Source organism: Arachis stenosperma, chromosome 7 (genome assembly GCF_014773155.1).
Source record: "Arachis stenosperma cultivar V10309 chromosome 7, arast.V10309.gnm1.PFL2, whole genome shotgun sequence".
Lineage (NCBI taxonomy): Eukaryota > Viridiplantae > Streptophyta > Magnoliopsida > Fabales > Fabaceae > Arachis > Arachis stenosperma.
The window spans coordinates 65,282,663-65,296,836 of record NC_080383.1 but is presented as its reverse complement, the minus strand read 5'-3'; the positions used below and the strand labels follow the sequence as shown (position 1 = coordinate 65,296,836).

At 38.8% G+C, this 14,174-nt stretch overlaps 2 protein-coding genes across 2 annotated transcripts; both read left to right on the top strand.

Annotated features, from left to right (window-relative positions):
- The first annotated feature begins 5,495 nt into the window (after window positions 1-5,495).
- Window positions 5,496-6,755, top strand: LOC130940917 (glycine-rich RNA-binding protein-like). Its single transcript, XM_057869202.1, has 2 exons — window positions 5,496-5,766; window positions 6,064-6,755. Exons 1-2 carry the CDS (start codon window positions 5,653-5,655, stop codon window positions 6,508-6,510), a joined length of 561 nt encoding a protein of 186 aa, XP_057725185.1. The 5' UTR covers window positions 5,496-5,652; the 3' UTR covers window positions 6,511-6,755.
- Window positions 6,756-8,282: 1,527 nt separating this feature from the next.
- On the top strand, window positions 8,283-13,010 carry LOC130939864 (uncharacterized). The gene has a single exon (XM_057867929.1). The coding sequence runs from the start codon at window positions 8,283-8,285 to the stop codon at window positions 13,008-13,010; it is 4,728 nt and encodes a 1,575-aa protein (XP_057723912.1).
- Window positions 13,011-14,174: the final 1,164 nt, after the last annotated feature.

Genomic DNA, 14,174 nt, shown 5'->3' with positions numbered 1-14,174 from the left:
AAGTAAACTTGTGAGAAGATAGCTCATGAAAGCAGGAAACATAGAGTCATGCATTGAACCCTCACTGGAAGTATATATGCACTCTAATCACTCAAGTGTATAGGGTAATCCACTCTAGTCTCCTCTATTCATGCGTTCTAAAATTTGTTCTTCATCCAACCAATCAACAAATATTTAGTGCATACATGCAAACATCATGAGGTCTTTTTCAAGGTTGTAATGGGGCTTAGGTAAGGGTGAAGATACATGTATGGCCAAGTGAGCAAAAAATTGAATCCTTGATTAACATAAGTTCTCACCTAACGCACACACATTCCCTATGCTTCTAAAATCATGCCTAACTACCCATAGTCTCACTTTTGTATTTTTCACCTACTCATGTATTCAAATGTTCTTCTATTTTACCTCACATGCATTGATCTTTTTATTGAACTTAACATTGGAGTGCTTTCATTCCCCTAAATTTGGAAATTTTTTTTTATTTTTTTAGATAAACATAACAATTCAATGCATATGGTTTTTCTAATTTCATATGAGTAGGCACCCAAATTTTCTATATTTAAATAAAGTGAAAACACAACACCTTCCTATTAACCCAGGTTCCCCACAATTTTCCACACTTAGTTGATACACAATTTCTATCTTAAGATTCAATTGGGGTAATTAATTATTTTTCCGCTTTAGGCTAATGATGTGGTAATATATAGAACAAATGGGAATTAAAAGGGCTCAAAGTGGTAAACAAGGGTCATTATAATGGTAGGCTATTTGGGATAGTGAGCTAATAACAAATGATAGCCTCAATCACACATATGTATGAATACATCAAATAGTGGACATATAGAATGGAACAAACCATAGATTACAATCATAGAGGAGAGAAAACACACAAGAATAAAAATAATGGTTAAATAATGTAACCATATAACTAAGCTCAAAATCTCACAGGTTGTATGTTCTAGCTCTAACCATGTTCCAAATTACAATCTTCAAACAAGTTTAACATAAAATTTTAATTTGAATTAGTGGAATTTTTGAAGAATAGGATCTTGAAAAGAAACTTATTATTTTTCAACCAAGTAGAACATGCATGTAAACACTTATTACTATGCAATCTATACTATCTAACACAGAAAACCAACCTATTAGTATTAAGAAAAAACAATTACCTCCGAAAGTTAGGTACTGACTGACCTCCCCATACTTAAAGCTTGGCACCGTCCTCGGTGCCATCAGTCAGGAATAAAGGGGGGCTGGTAACAGCATCTCCACAGTCAGGGTCATCATGGCTCCCGATGCTGGTAGGTGAAATGAAGTCCGGAGTGTCTGGCTCTTCTTGAGGTGGGTGGTTGTCAACAATCAGCTCCTTGAGGTATGCAAGATTAGTAGAGAATTGAAAGAATTGACCCTAGACACTTGAGAGTTAGAATGATATACAGTACCAGTAAGGGTTCAGTGCTTAATTCTATGTTCCCTGCTTTCATGAGCTATCTTCTTCTCGCAAATTATTTGTATTGTATTTTGTGATTTGAATTAGTGAAATCCAGCTCATATTTATTCTTGAAGGATTTATTTACTTTTTCACCAAGTAGGTAGAATCATTTTAGCATGTAGTTGCATTCACATTCATAGGTTGCATTGCATGAGTCTTACCTTTTCCTACTCATTTATTTAGTCTCCTTGAGTTTAGCATGAGGACATACTAATGTTTAAGTGTGGGGAGATTGATAAACCACTATTTTATTGTTTATATTGTGTTTTATTGAGTGGTTTTATCAAGCTTTTCACCCACTTATTCATATGATTTGCATGTATTTACAATTCCTTCCTAAAAATATCCTATGATTAATAACTTACTTCCTAAGGACCTTTTTGTTGTATATTTTTATCTTCCTTCGTACCATTCGATGCCATGATCTGTATGTTAAGTGTTTCAGGCTTCATAGGGCAGGAATGGCATAAGGAATAAAAAGGAAGCATGAAAAAATGGAAGGAACATAAGAAATTGAGGAGATAACCAGCGAGAAGTCACGCGGTCGCATGGCTCACGCGACCACGCGAAATAGAAGGAATTACCGTGACGCGCTCGCGTGCCTGACGCGACCGTGCGGATTGGAAGCTGCACAAACGACGCGAAAGCGTGGACGACGCGCACGCGTGGTACGAGAAATGCTAAGTGACGCGAACGCGTGGACGACGTGGACGCGTGACGAGCACGATCTGCAGAATTACAGAAGTCGCTGGCACAGATTCCGGGCCACATTTCAACCCAGTTTTCGGCCCAGAAACACAGATTAAAGTCCGGGAACATGCAGAGACTTAGGACATCAATTCATATCAGATCATAATTCAATTTTAGGTTTTAGATGTAGTTTTTAGAGGGAGAGGTTCTCTCCTCTCTCTTAGGATTTAGGATTAGGATTAGGATTAGGATTTCAACTTCTTCATCACAGGTTCAATGTTCCTTTAATTTATTTTCTACTTTTATTTATTACTTTAGTTGATTATTTGATGTTGCCAATTTGGCTTATGGATTTCTATGTTCAATCTAACTTTCTATTTAATATAATTCGAGGTATTTCAGATTTATGATTACTTTCCTTTATTTATATAGATAATTTAGATTTTCTACCTTTTGGCTTTGGTTGATTAATTGGTAACTCTTGAGTTATCAAACTCATTGTTGACTGAAAATTAGAATTCTTCAAGAATTAATTCGAGTTCCAATAACTCTAGCCTTTCCCAAGGAAAGACTAGGACCTGAGGAATCAAAATTAATTCCTCCACTTGACTTACCTTCATAGTTAGAAGTTGACTTAGTGGGAGAAAAATCCAATTCTCATCACAATTGATAAGGATAATCGGGATAGGACCTCCAGTTTTCATACCTTGCCAAAAGCTTTATTAGTTATTATTTTAACGACTTGTTATTTTACATTACTTGTTCAACCCTTTTCAAAACCCCAAAATATAATTTTCCATAACCAATAATAATTCATACTTTCCTGCAATTCCTTGAGAAGACGACCCGAGGTTTAAATACTCGGTTATCAATTTTAAAGGGGTTTGTTACTTGTGACAACCAAAACGTTTGTACGAAGGGATTTTCTGTTGGTTTAGAATCTATACTTACAACGCTACTATATTTTTATAAAATTCTTTACTGGCAAAAATCCTAACGTCATCCTCCATTGAAGTCATAGGGAAGCTTTGTGTGCCACAGCCGACACTTGCATGTTCCCCTGCCCATTTGTTTTGTGAGAGTCATAAGTTGTTGGGACATATCATATTTTAGGCTACAAGAGCATCAAGAGTGTCTAGTTTTATCACTCCTCTTTTTATGTTCATATTCCTCTCTAAAGAGTAGAGGTATTGGTTATTTGCAACAATGTCAATGAGTTCCATACCTACACTAAGGGTCTTCATGTGTAGTGATCCCCCTGCTGAGTTGTCTAGGAAATTTCTTAAGGTTTGAGTGATTTCATCATAGAATATTTGTAACTGAACCCACTCTACAAACATGTTTGGTGGACATCTCCTCAACATCCCCTTGTATCTTTCTCAAGTCTCATATAAGGATTCTCCTTCAAGCTACTTGAAAGTTTGCACATCTATTCTCAATGAAAAGTATCAGATTATGACAAAGAAGAATTGAGAGAAGGAAAGAATTCAAGAAGAACGAAAGAAACAGAAAGGAAAAGTTCAGAGATAGAGAGATAAGAGACGAGAAGTTTTTAGAGAAGACTTGCTAAACTGAATTGGTTGAGTCCAAAAACTAACTACACAGTTCATTACATAGTGCATTATATATGGTGAGGTGTAAGGACAGGTGGCAGCATAGTAGAGTTGAGAGACTAATAGAATTCAGCTAAATGCTATCAACTAATTGCTAACTAACTTAACTGGTTTTCATAACCTCTATCACTCAATTTGATCAATCTTTGAGGAGGGAAGAACTTAGTTAGAAACTTGCTAACTAAATCTTCTCATGTGGCAATACTCTCTTTAGGGTGTGATTTCAACCATTCTGCGGCTCTATCTCTAATGAGAAGAGGAGCGAAAGTAGTGTTTTATTTGATCATCAAGGCTTACTATCCGACTTTCAAGTTGAGTGGAGGACATGGGTGCAAAATTTGAGGAGCAAGTTGAAGAGACGTAGGATTTTGAAGACCAAGAAAGATGTGGGTGTCAAAAGTTAGGGGTCAAGATTCTTCATGGTCAAGATAAACTCATGGCTGAGAAAAGGAAGAAGTAAAATAGTGGACAAACATACTCCATGGCAAGTCTATTTCCATGATTTATAAATAGTAGAAACTCAAAAGAGTTCGAGGACTTTAATCAGAAACATTAGATCGTCACATAAACTCATCAAATTTCTAGTCTCCATGACTCAATAGAAGAATATGGTGTGCAAGTGTATGTGGGTGTTAGAAGTCAATTTTTAACTTGTTTTCCTTTTGTTTATTTGGTTTAGTTTTATTTAATTTCTTTAAATTTTATTATTTCTTTGTTTAAATCAATATTTAGTTCTTTTATCGCCTTTTTTCATTTAATTATTTATTTCTTTGTTGTTTATCATAAAGTTTACCACTAGTAATCTCGACATTAATTGCCTTGTCGAACCCTGATACTTGAGATCTTGATACAAGCTCATTTCGACATCACCTATCAAAGTCAACTAAAAAAATGAGTGAAACAGTTATATATTATCAATATAAAATATTTTTATTCAAATAATTAATTATATATTATAATATTAATAAAAATAATAATATGAAAATTTAACAGTACATTAAAATTAATTTTTTTATCATAAAATTTTAAGACTAACAATTTTTAATAATCTTGGCTAGTATTTAATTAGTATAAATATTAAATTATTTTTAATAAATAAATTAAATTATCTTCAATAAATAAATTTTATTAATTTATATAGATAAATTGTGATAAATATAAATATAAATTATGTGTATAAATTTTAATAAATATAAATATAAATTATATATTTTATGTGTATAAATTTTTACAAATATAAATATAATTATTATTGACTAAATATTAATATAAAATGATTATATTTACCGTAGCATTTTTGTTTCTTTTCTTATGAAGTTCTAGCAAATTAATATGATAATTTATAACAGGAGAAATTAACACCAAATGATTATAAATAAGAATGAGAATAATTAATACTGGAAATCCGTATGAGATATCAATTATGATACATAGTATTTGATTTAAAAGCAATAAAATTAAATGGCAACCTTTTGTTTGGTTAACATGGTAAAGGAGTCGCAATGACACATTCCAATCCATGGGCAATTGGACATAGCTAGTAGTAGCAGATAGAATCATAGAATTGCTAACCATTAACCAAACAAGCATACACATACACCTTTCCAGGGTTTAACCGTGGTTCAAATCCAGTGGGGTATAGCCGTAAGCCGTGTATATCTCGTATAGGAGCCTCAGTCGGTGGAGATTATTGGTAACCCTAGTTAGTTAAGTAATCACCATCCTCATTCCCTGGCCTCCTCTATAAAAAAAGACCATAGGGGTACCAGTTTTTCTTCGTGCCCTCTTTTCAAGGTGGATTCTCGATAATCCTCCTTCCCTTTTTCCCTTTCTGTCAGTTCTAGGGTTTCAACTTCCATGGCTTCCGCAGAAATTGAGTACCGTTGCTTCGTTGGTGGGCTTGCCTGGGCCACCGACAACGAAGCCCTCGAGAAAGCCTTCTCTTCCTTTGGCGAGATCGTCGAATCGAAGGTCCGTTTGTCGCAGGGATCGGATCTCACACGATTCGGATTTGGATTTTCTGATCTGATCTGTGCTCTCTGACTCTCATCTGTTTTCCGTTACTTGATCTATGATACTTGTGTTACTATAATGATTCTTTTATTACTCACACCAATCGGTACGTTCATCTTCATCTTTGTTTCAAAGGCGAAGATCGATCGGTTTTTTCTTTTTTTTTTTATCGTTTCTATTCATCTCCTCTGGTGCTGGATTTTTGAATTCGAAGGTGAGCTAGATCTGAAGAATTTGCTTGATTTTCTTGTTCAGGTTATCAATGATCGTGAGACAGGAAGGTCGAGGGGTTTCGGATTTGTAACCTTCGCCACAGAGCAGGCCATGAGGGATGCCATCGAGGGGATGAATGGCCAGAACCTTGATGGCCGTAACATCACTGTGAACGAGGCGCAGTCCCGCGGTCGGGGCGGTGGCGGCGGTGGTGGTTACGGTAGCGGTGGCGGCGGTGGTTATGGTGGTGGTGGTGGTGGTGGTTACAGCCGTGGAGGAGGAGGAGGAGGTGGATATGGAGGCCGCCGTGAAGGCGGAGGTGGTTACAACCGCGGCGGAGGTGGTGGAGGCTACGGTGGTAACGGTGGTAATGGTGGAGGTGGCTATGGAGGAGGTGGTTACGGTGGTGGGCGGGACCGTGGGTACGGAGACGGTGGATCCCGTTACTCAAAGGGGGGTGGTGCTTCTGATGGAAATTGGAGGAATTAGGATTTCGTTTAGAGATTAGTAGTTTGATGAAAAAGGATGGGTGGTGGTTTTTTATTTGAGTATGCGGGTTCATGGTCTTTAAAATTTGCTCTTGGTTTCTGGTTTGATTCTCTGTTATGGTTCTCGTTGCTCCGTGGTTCGCGTTTTTGACCTCTGAATTTGTGTACTACTGGTTGTTCATAAACAATCCCATCACATATGAATAGTCAGATCAATTATAACCCTGAGAGGTTTTACCGTCTTTAGTTTTTATTTTCATTTTTTTGGTTTATTTTGTACATCAATATTTCATTCTGTCAGGTTTTGGTAACTTTTGATAACAGCAAGCAACTATTATCTCAGGATAAAGAATACTAATAATTGAAAGATGAGATAACTAAATTATTCGTTATTACTAATTAGTAAAAAATTATTCAATTATAATTATTAAAAAATTATTTCATTATACTTCCGCCGAGGAAATGTTTGAGGTTATGGAGAATTTATTGTTTTTGGTAAATTCTTAATTATTAAGGTTAAAGGCATTTTTAATTATTAATATCTAAAAATAGATTAAAAATATATTTTAATAATAAATAATAAATAATAAATAATAATAATACTAGATTAAGGATTAAAAATAATAATAAAAATAATAAATTTTAATAATTTTTTAGATAATTTTTAAAATATTTAATTTAAAAATTTGATTTAAAAAAAATGTAAAACTCTTTTCGTTACATAAAAATTAAATTTGTTTATAGGTACTCAAATATCGGCAAAATCAATTGCATGGCACTACTCTGCAGCTACAGTGATAAAAATAGATTGTTAGTTACGATTTCTTTTTTAGTATTTTAATTTAAAATAATCAGTTTTTTTGTTTTTATTTTTTTTTATGTGTAAAATGTTCACTTACTATTAAAACATATTTGAATAGTGATATGAACGGGCAAAAAGTCGGTTACGAGTTATAGCTTGGTAACGTACATTCACAATTATAACCGATTATTGTAATTTAAGTCGGCATTCACCTCCTTCTCATAACGTCGGATATGCGGATTAATGGCCGGACGTAAAAAACAGTCACTTGCGATCGACCATATATAAGGCGGAGAATAGAAGCAAAAAATGAGGTAATCCATCTGATCCGAGAAAAACCTCATACTCAAAAAGTTCTCTTACTGACTTGAGCGTCGGAGTGCCTTTGCAGGTACCCACCACCTCGGTTCCAATTGCCGCGCTCTGTGTTCGGCTAGAAGAAGTTCACCGACCTGTTCCTGAGAACGAAGTATTCCCCGGTGCCAACAGGTCAGAACATTTGGCGCTAGAAGAAGGGCCGATTTGAGATAACATTCGGCATAAATACCCAATTCTCTATGGCTGATGTTCCTCCCCCCACCCCATCTGAGCTTCTGAGGATGGTGACCGAGCTTCAACAAGCAAATCAACGGATGGCGGAGGATAATCAGCGAATGCAAAATCAAATCGCGCAACTAGAACATGCTCGTCTGGAGTACAACAATAACAACCGCGAAGAGCACGGAAACGACGAGCGGCGATCGCTTCCGACTCACGTCTTCGACACACCACAGCAGGAAAATGACGAGGAGGAACGGAATGAAGAGAGCCAACCTGAACAGGAGGGGGAAAACCCCGACAATTCTGTAGGACCGTTCACAGCCGAGATAATGAACTTCCAGCTACCTAGGTAGTTTACTTTGCCGACCACATTAACCCCATATGACGGGCTGGGAGACCCTAAACAACATGTCAAAAAATTCCGATCAATCATGATTGTCAACGGTGCTTCTGATCCTATTTTATGCCGATGTTTTCCTTCTTTTTTGGATGGTCCTGCACTTGACTGGTTTTGTTCTTTGCCTGCAGATTCTATCTCACGTTTTCAGGAGCTAGCCAAACAGTTCGAAGATCATTTTGCAGCCTCGGCGATATATCTCCACGATTCTGATTACCTAACGACCATCAAGCAGGGTCCACAGGAAAGTCTAAAGGACTATATAACTCGGTTCACTAAGGTCGCCATGAGTATTCCGGACCTCCATCCTGAAGTGCATCTTCACGCCATTAAAAGTGGCCTTCGTCCAGGAAAGTTCCAAGAAACTATCGCCGTAGCTAAGCAAAAAACTCTAGCTGAATTCCGCGAAAAGGCCAAGGGACAGATAGATATCGAAGAGCTTCGCCAAGCACGGAAATCAGAGAGGTCCCTCCCTAAAGACGACGAGAGAGCTCGGGATACCAAAAAGGGTTTCAAACCAGTCCCCCGTTACGAATCATATACCCAGTTTAATACCAAGAGGGATGATATCATTAAGGAAATTCTGAATTCAAAATTGATCAAACCTCCCCGTAAGGCGGGAAATTACCCTGAACCCAAAAACATTGACAAATCAAAATATTGCACCTTCCACCAGAAGCATGGTCACACAACTGATGAGTGTATAATTGCTAAGGACCTCCTAGAGCGATTGGCCCGACAAGGCCATCTCGATAAATTCATCGCAGGTTACATGCAGAAAAGAGCGGCATCCAACTCAGAACAACCCTCAACAGGCCAATCATCAAAAGAAAGGGATAAGACCCCAGCTCAACCACGGGGAGTAATCAATTGTATTTCAGGAGGATATGCTGGAGGGGGAAGTACCAGTTCAGCCAGGAAGCGGACGTACCGAGCTATGTTAACGGTGGGGGACCTCGACCAAAGCTCGGAACCAGTCCCTGACATTCCTGAATTGACATTTCATCCTACCGACGTTAATACAAAGCACACAAATTACGACGACCCTGTAGTCGTCTCTATCCAACTAGGAGACCTTATTGTTCGGAAAGCACTGCTTGATCCAGGGAGTAGTGCTGATGTACTTTTTTTTGCAACATTTCAAAAAATGAAATTGAGTACTAACATTTTGCGGTCATATTCAGGAGACCTGGTCGGATTTTCAGGAGAACGGGTCCCCGTCCTGGGATCTGTATGGTTGCAGACCACACTAGGCGAACAACCACTATCCAGAATGCAGGACGTTCAGTACCTTATCGTAGATTGTTTCAGCCCTTACAATGTCATTTTAGGAAGACCCTTTTTAAACAAATTTGCTGCTATTGTTTCTACATATCACCTCTGTGTCAAGTTTCCTGTGCAGGATAATAGGGTTGCAACCATACATGGTGACCTCCAGGAAGCTCGGCAGTGCTACAACATAAGTCTGAAACCTCTCAGAAGAAACACCGAAACTCGGATCAACTCAATACAATCCGAGCAACCAATCTTGACTGAATTGGACCCAAGAGCCGACTTTCAGGAACGTCCCATGCCTAATGAAGAACTTCAAAAGGTCGCCCTAACCGACGATCCATCAAAGTTCACATTCATCGGAACATCAATGGACGACGAAGCCAAGATAAAGATGACTAATTTCTTACGAGCAAACGCCGACCTCTTCGCATGGACTTCAGGAGACATGCCAGGGATCAGTCCGTCAGTAATCACACACAAGTTAGCTGTCAGTCCGACGGCCCGACCAGTCTCCCAAAAAAAGAGAAACCTCGGTGCCGAGAAGCGATCAGCCTCCATGACTGAGGTCAATAAGCTCCTTGAAGCAAAGTTCATCCGCGAAATCAGATTCACCACTTGGCTGGCAAACGTCGTTATGGTAAAAAAGAATAACGGTAAATGGCGCATGTGCGTCGACTTTACTGATTTAAATAAAGCATGTCCAAAAGATGCTTTTCCTTTACCCTGCATAGATACGTTAGTAGATAACTCCTGTGGGTATGACACTTTGAGTTTTATGGATGCATATTCAGGTTATAATCAGATCCTTATGCATCCATCAGACCAAGAAAAAACAGCTTTCATAACTGAATATGGAAACTATTGCTATAATGTTATGCCTTTCGGTTTAAAGAATGCAGGGGCAACATACCAACGACTGATGAACAGGATTTTCGAGCAACAAATAGGCAGAAACATCGAGGTATATGTTGACGACATGGTCGCCAAGACCAAGATCGGCCAGTCCCATACTCAAGATCTCGAAGAAATATTTGCTCAAATCAGACGCTATAATTTGAGACTGAACCCGGAGAAGTGCGCCTTCAGCGTAAAAGGAGGGAAGTTCCTCGGATTTATGCTGACAAGTCGGGGAATCGAGGCAAACCCAGAGAAGTGTCAAGCAATACTTGATATGCGCAGTCCAACGACAGTGAAAGATGTACAAAGGTTAACAGGAAGATTAGCGGCATTGTCAAGATTCTTACCATGTTTGGCCCTGAAATCTTTCAATTTTGTCCAATGTCTAAAGAAGAGTGCAAAAAGCTTCTCCTGGGATGAGAAATGTGAAGAAGCATTTTTGAGCTTGAAACACCTGCTGTCTAAGCCACATGTTTTGCAGAAACCAAAGCTTGGCGACCCGCTATACCTCTACTTATCCGTCACCGAGATGACTGTTAGTTCGGTTCTTGTCACAGAAAACAGCAAAGACCAGCAGCTGGTATATTTTGTGAGCAAGACACTACAAAACGCGGAACTTAGGTATCCAAAGCTTGAAAAGCTCGTCCTGGCACTCATATTCTCGGCAAGGCGACTCCGACCTTATTTTCAAAGTCATACAGTTATCGTCCGAACAGAGCATCCACTGCGACAAATACTCTCTAAGCCCGAGCTAGCAGGGCGACTGACTAAGTGGTCAATTGAACTGTCTGAGTTCGACATACAATTCCAACCAAGAGGGTCTGTTAAGTCACAGTGCCTGGCCGATTTTGTGGCGGAATTTACTAACACTTCATCCGATGAAAGAAGTTGGCTGTGGACCCTATTCGTTGATGGAGCCTCAAACCCTCAAGGGGCAGGAGCAGGAGTACTACTAGAAAGCTCGGATGGTTTAATCCTCGAACACTCTCTCAGGTTCTCATTCAAAGCCAGCAATAACCAAGCCGAATACGAAGCTCTCATAGCAGGGCTCAGGTTAGCCATTGACTTAAGTATTCATGAATTAAAGGTTTATTGCGATTCGTTACTAGTCGTGCAACAAGCAAATCAAAATTTCCAAACAAAAGATCCAATTCTTTTGAAATATTTAAATATTGTTCAAACCTTATTAAACAAATTTTCTAAAATAGAAATTGCCCACATAGCTAGAGAACAAAACCATAGGGCAGATGTTCTATCCAAACTAGCAACAACACAAGCACACACGGCCACACTTTTACAATCAACCTTAGACAAGCCGAGCATTGAATCGGCACAAATTCTAAACACCTTGACTAAAGACAGTTGGCAGCAGCCTTATATTCAATACCTCAGTAACGGAACTATTCCGGAGGAAATTGAAAACAAGGGTAAATTCAGACGACAAGCTTCTTTTTTCACCTTGATTAATAACACTTTGTATAGGCGAGGATATTCTCGACCATTATTGAAATGTTTAGATAGAGCAGAAGCTGATCTTCTCTTAGCCGAAGCTCATGAAGGAATCTGTGGCATACACTCTGGAGCTCGAAGCTTAGCGCAAAAAGCTCTACGAGCAGGATTTTATTGGCCGACAATATGGGAAGACAGTAAACATAAGGTCAGAACCTGCGACAACTGTCAGAGACACTCACCGATCATTAATATGCCTGCCGAACATCTCCACCACTCAGTGGTAAGTTGGCCGTTCAACAGGTGGGGAATAGATATACTCGGCCCTTTCCCTACCGCTCCGAGACAGGTAAAATTTTTGGTAGTTGCAATAGATTACTTCTCTAAATGGATTGAGGCTCAGCCGCTTGCAAAAATCACCTCATCACAAATGATAAGTTTCGTATGGAAACATATAATTTGTAGATTTGGTATACCCGGCCATATCGTCACTGATAATGGTCGGCAATTTACTGATAGCACTTTCAAAGAATTTTTACAGAACTTAAAGATAAAACAACACTTCTCTTCCGTGGAACACCCGCAATCCAACGGCCTGGCAGAAGCAGCAAACAAGATCATCCTGCAAGCATTAAAGAAAAAGCTCGATAACGCAAAAGGCTTATGGGCCGAGCTTATCCCTGAGGTTTTATGGGCATATAACACAACAATCCATTCAACGACCAAGGAAACTCTGTTCAGATTGGTCTATGGATCCGAAGCAATGATCCCAATGGAAGTGTCCCAAGGCTCTATGCGGACATTAGCCGAAGATCATGACAAATCCAGGCAAGCAGAGCTCGACCTAATTGAAGAAATTAGAGAAACAGCAGCAGTTCGGCACAGAGCCCTGCAGCAACAGGTGGGCCGACGATATGATCGGAAAGTAGTTCCAAGAGCATTCAGCAACGGAGACTTAGTACTTCGAAAAACTGAACAAGCTCGCCGACCTCCTTCTCATGGAAAGCTCGCCGCCGCTTGGGATGGCCCATATCGAGTTTCTGAGGTACTAGGCCGAGGAACATATAAGCTAGAACAACTAGATGGCACGCAAATTCCAAACACATGGAACATCAACTCTCTGAAACAATATTTCAGTTAAATAATAAGTCTCTCACCAGTACTCTTTTTCCCACCTTGAGAATTTTTTCCCCAAAAAATGGGTTTTTTCCTCACAGGGGGTTTTAATGAGGCTGGTTAACCTAAAACAAATTTGTACAGGTATCATTCTTTTTAATACTAATTTTTCTGTTATATATATTCTGTATGCCATTTGCCAAATACAACATTCCTATCAAAAGGGAATAACTCATAAACACAGTAAGTCGCATTATCATACGAATGCGCAAACATAACAGTCGTTCGAGCCTTAAAACGGCCACATCAAAAAGCTAATTAGGCAAAACAATAAAGCCTAACCGACCAATTTTAACCAAAATATTTCAGTTCACAAAATCAAAACATTGAGGCAAATCCAGCAAAATACATAAAACTTTTAACAAGGCAAAATACTAAAATCAATCGGCAAGGTTATCATCTCCTTCCTCAAGGACTTCCTCGTCATCCACGAGTTTACCACCTCGAATTACTTTGGCAGGATCCATGGCGCCGAAGTCACCGTCCGGAACAAGGAACTTCGCCTGATTAACAGCTCGCTCGAAGCCCTCCGCAAAGGCATCTAAGATGTCACCTTGTTTGTTTTCTTCAACTTTTTTCATCTTGGCAGATAGATCGGTAAGCCGCTCATTTACACTTGAAAGATCATTTTCCTTTTCTTTCAATAACGCGGAAATTCTTTCATGACATTCCTTCTCAACTTTAAGTTCAGACTCGGTCTCAGTTAACTTCTTCTTTAAGTCTTTAGCACTAGCATTACTAAGCGCCAATTCTTCCTTCAACTTAACAATCTTTGAAGCTTCGGACAAACCCTTCTTGTGTTTTTTCTCTTGACTACGGCCAATACTGGCCAATCGGAACCCTAAAACCTGAAAGCATAAAAAAAAAACCATCATGACAGAAGGATTACATAAATCATTATGAAGTTCAAAAAAAAAAAAACAAAAAACAAAAAACATACTACCTGTAAGTAATGATCAACACCTAAATCCCCAACTGCTTCCACTCGATCCCTATCAACCTCAGACTGAACAACTTCATCCGCAACAACACTAAAAGGAAATTTCTTACACCAAACAGAAGAACTTTCTTCTTCCTCATCAAACGAATGCAATTTCTCCTGCCTTAAAACAAAATTCGGCAAGTCGTC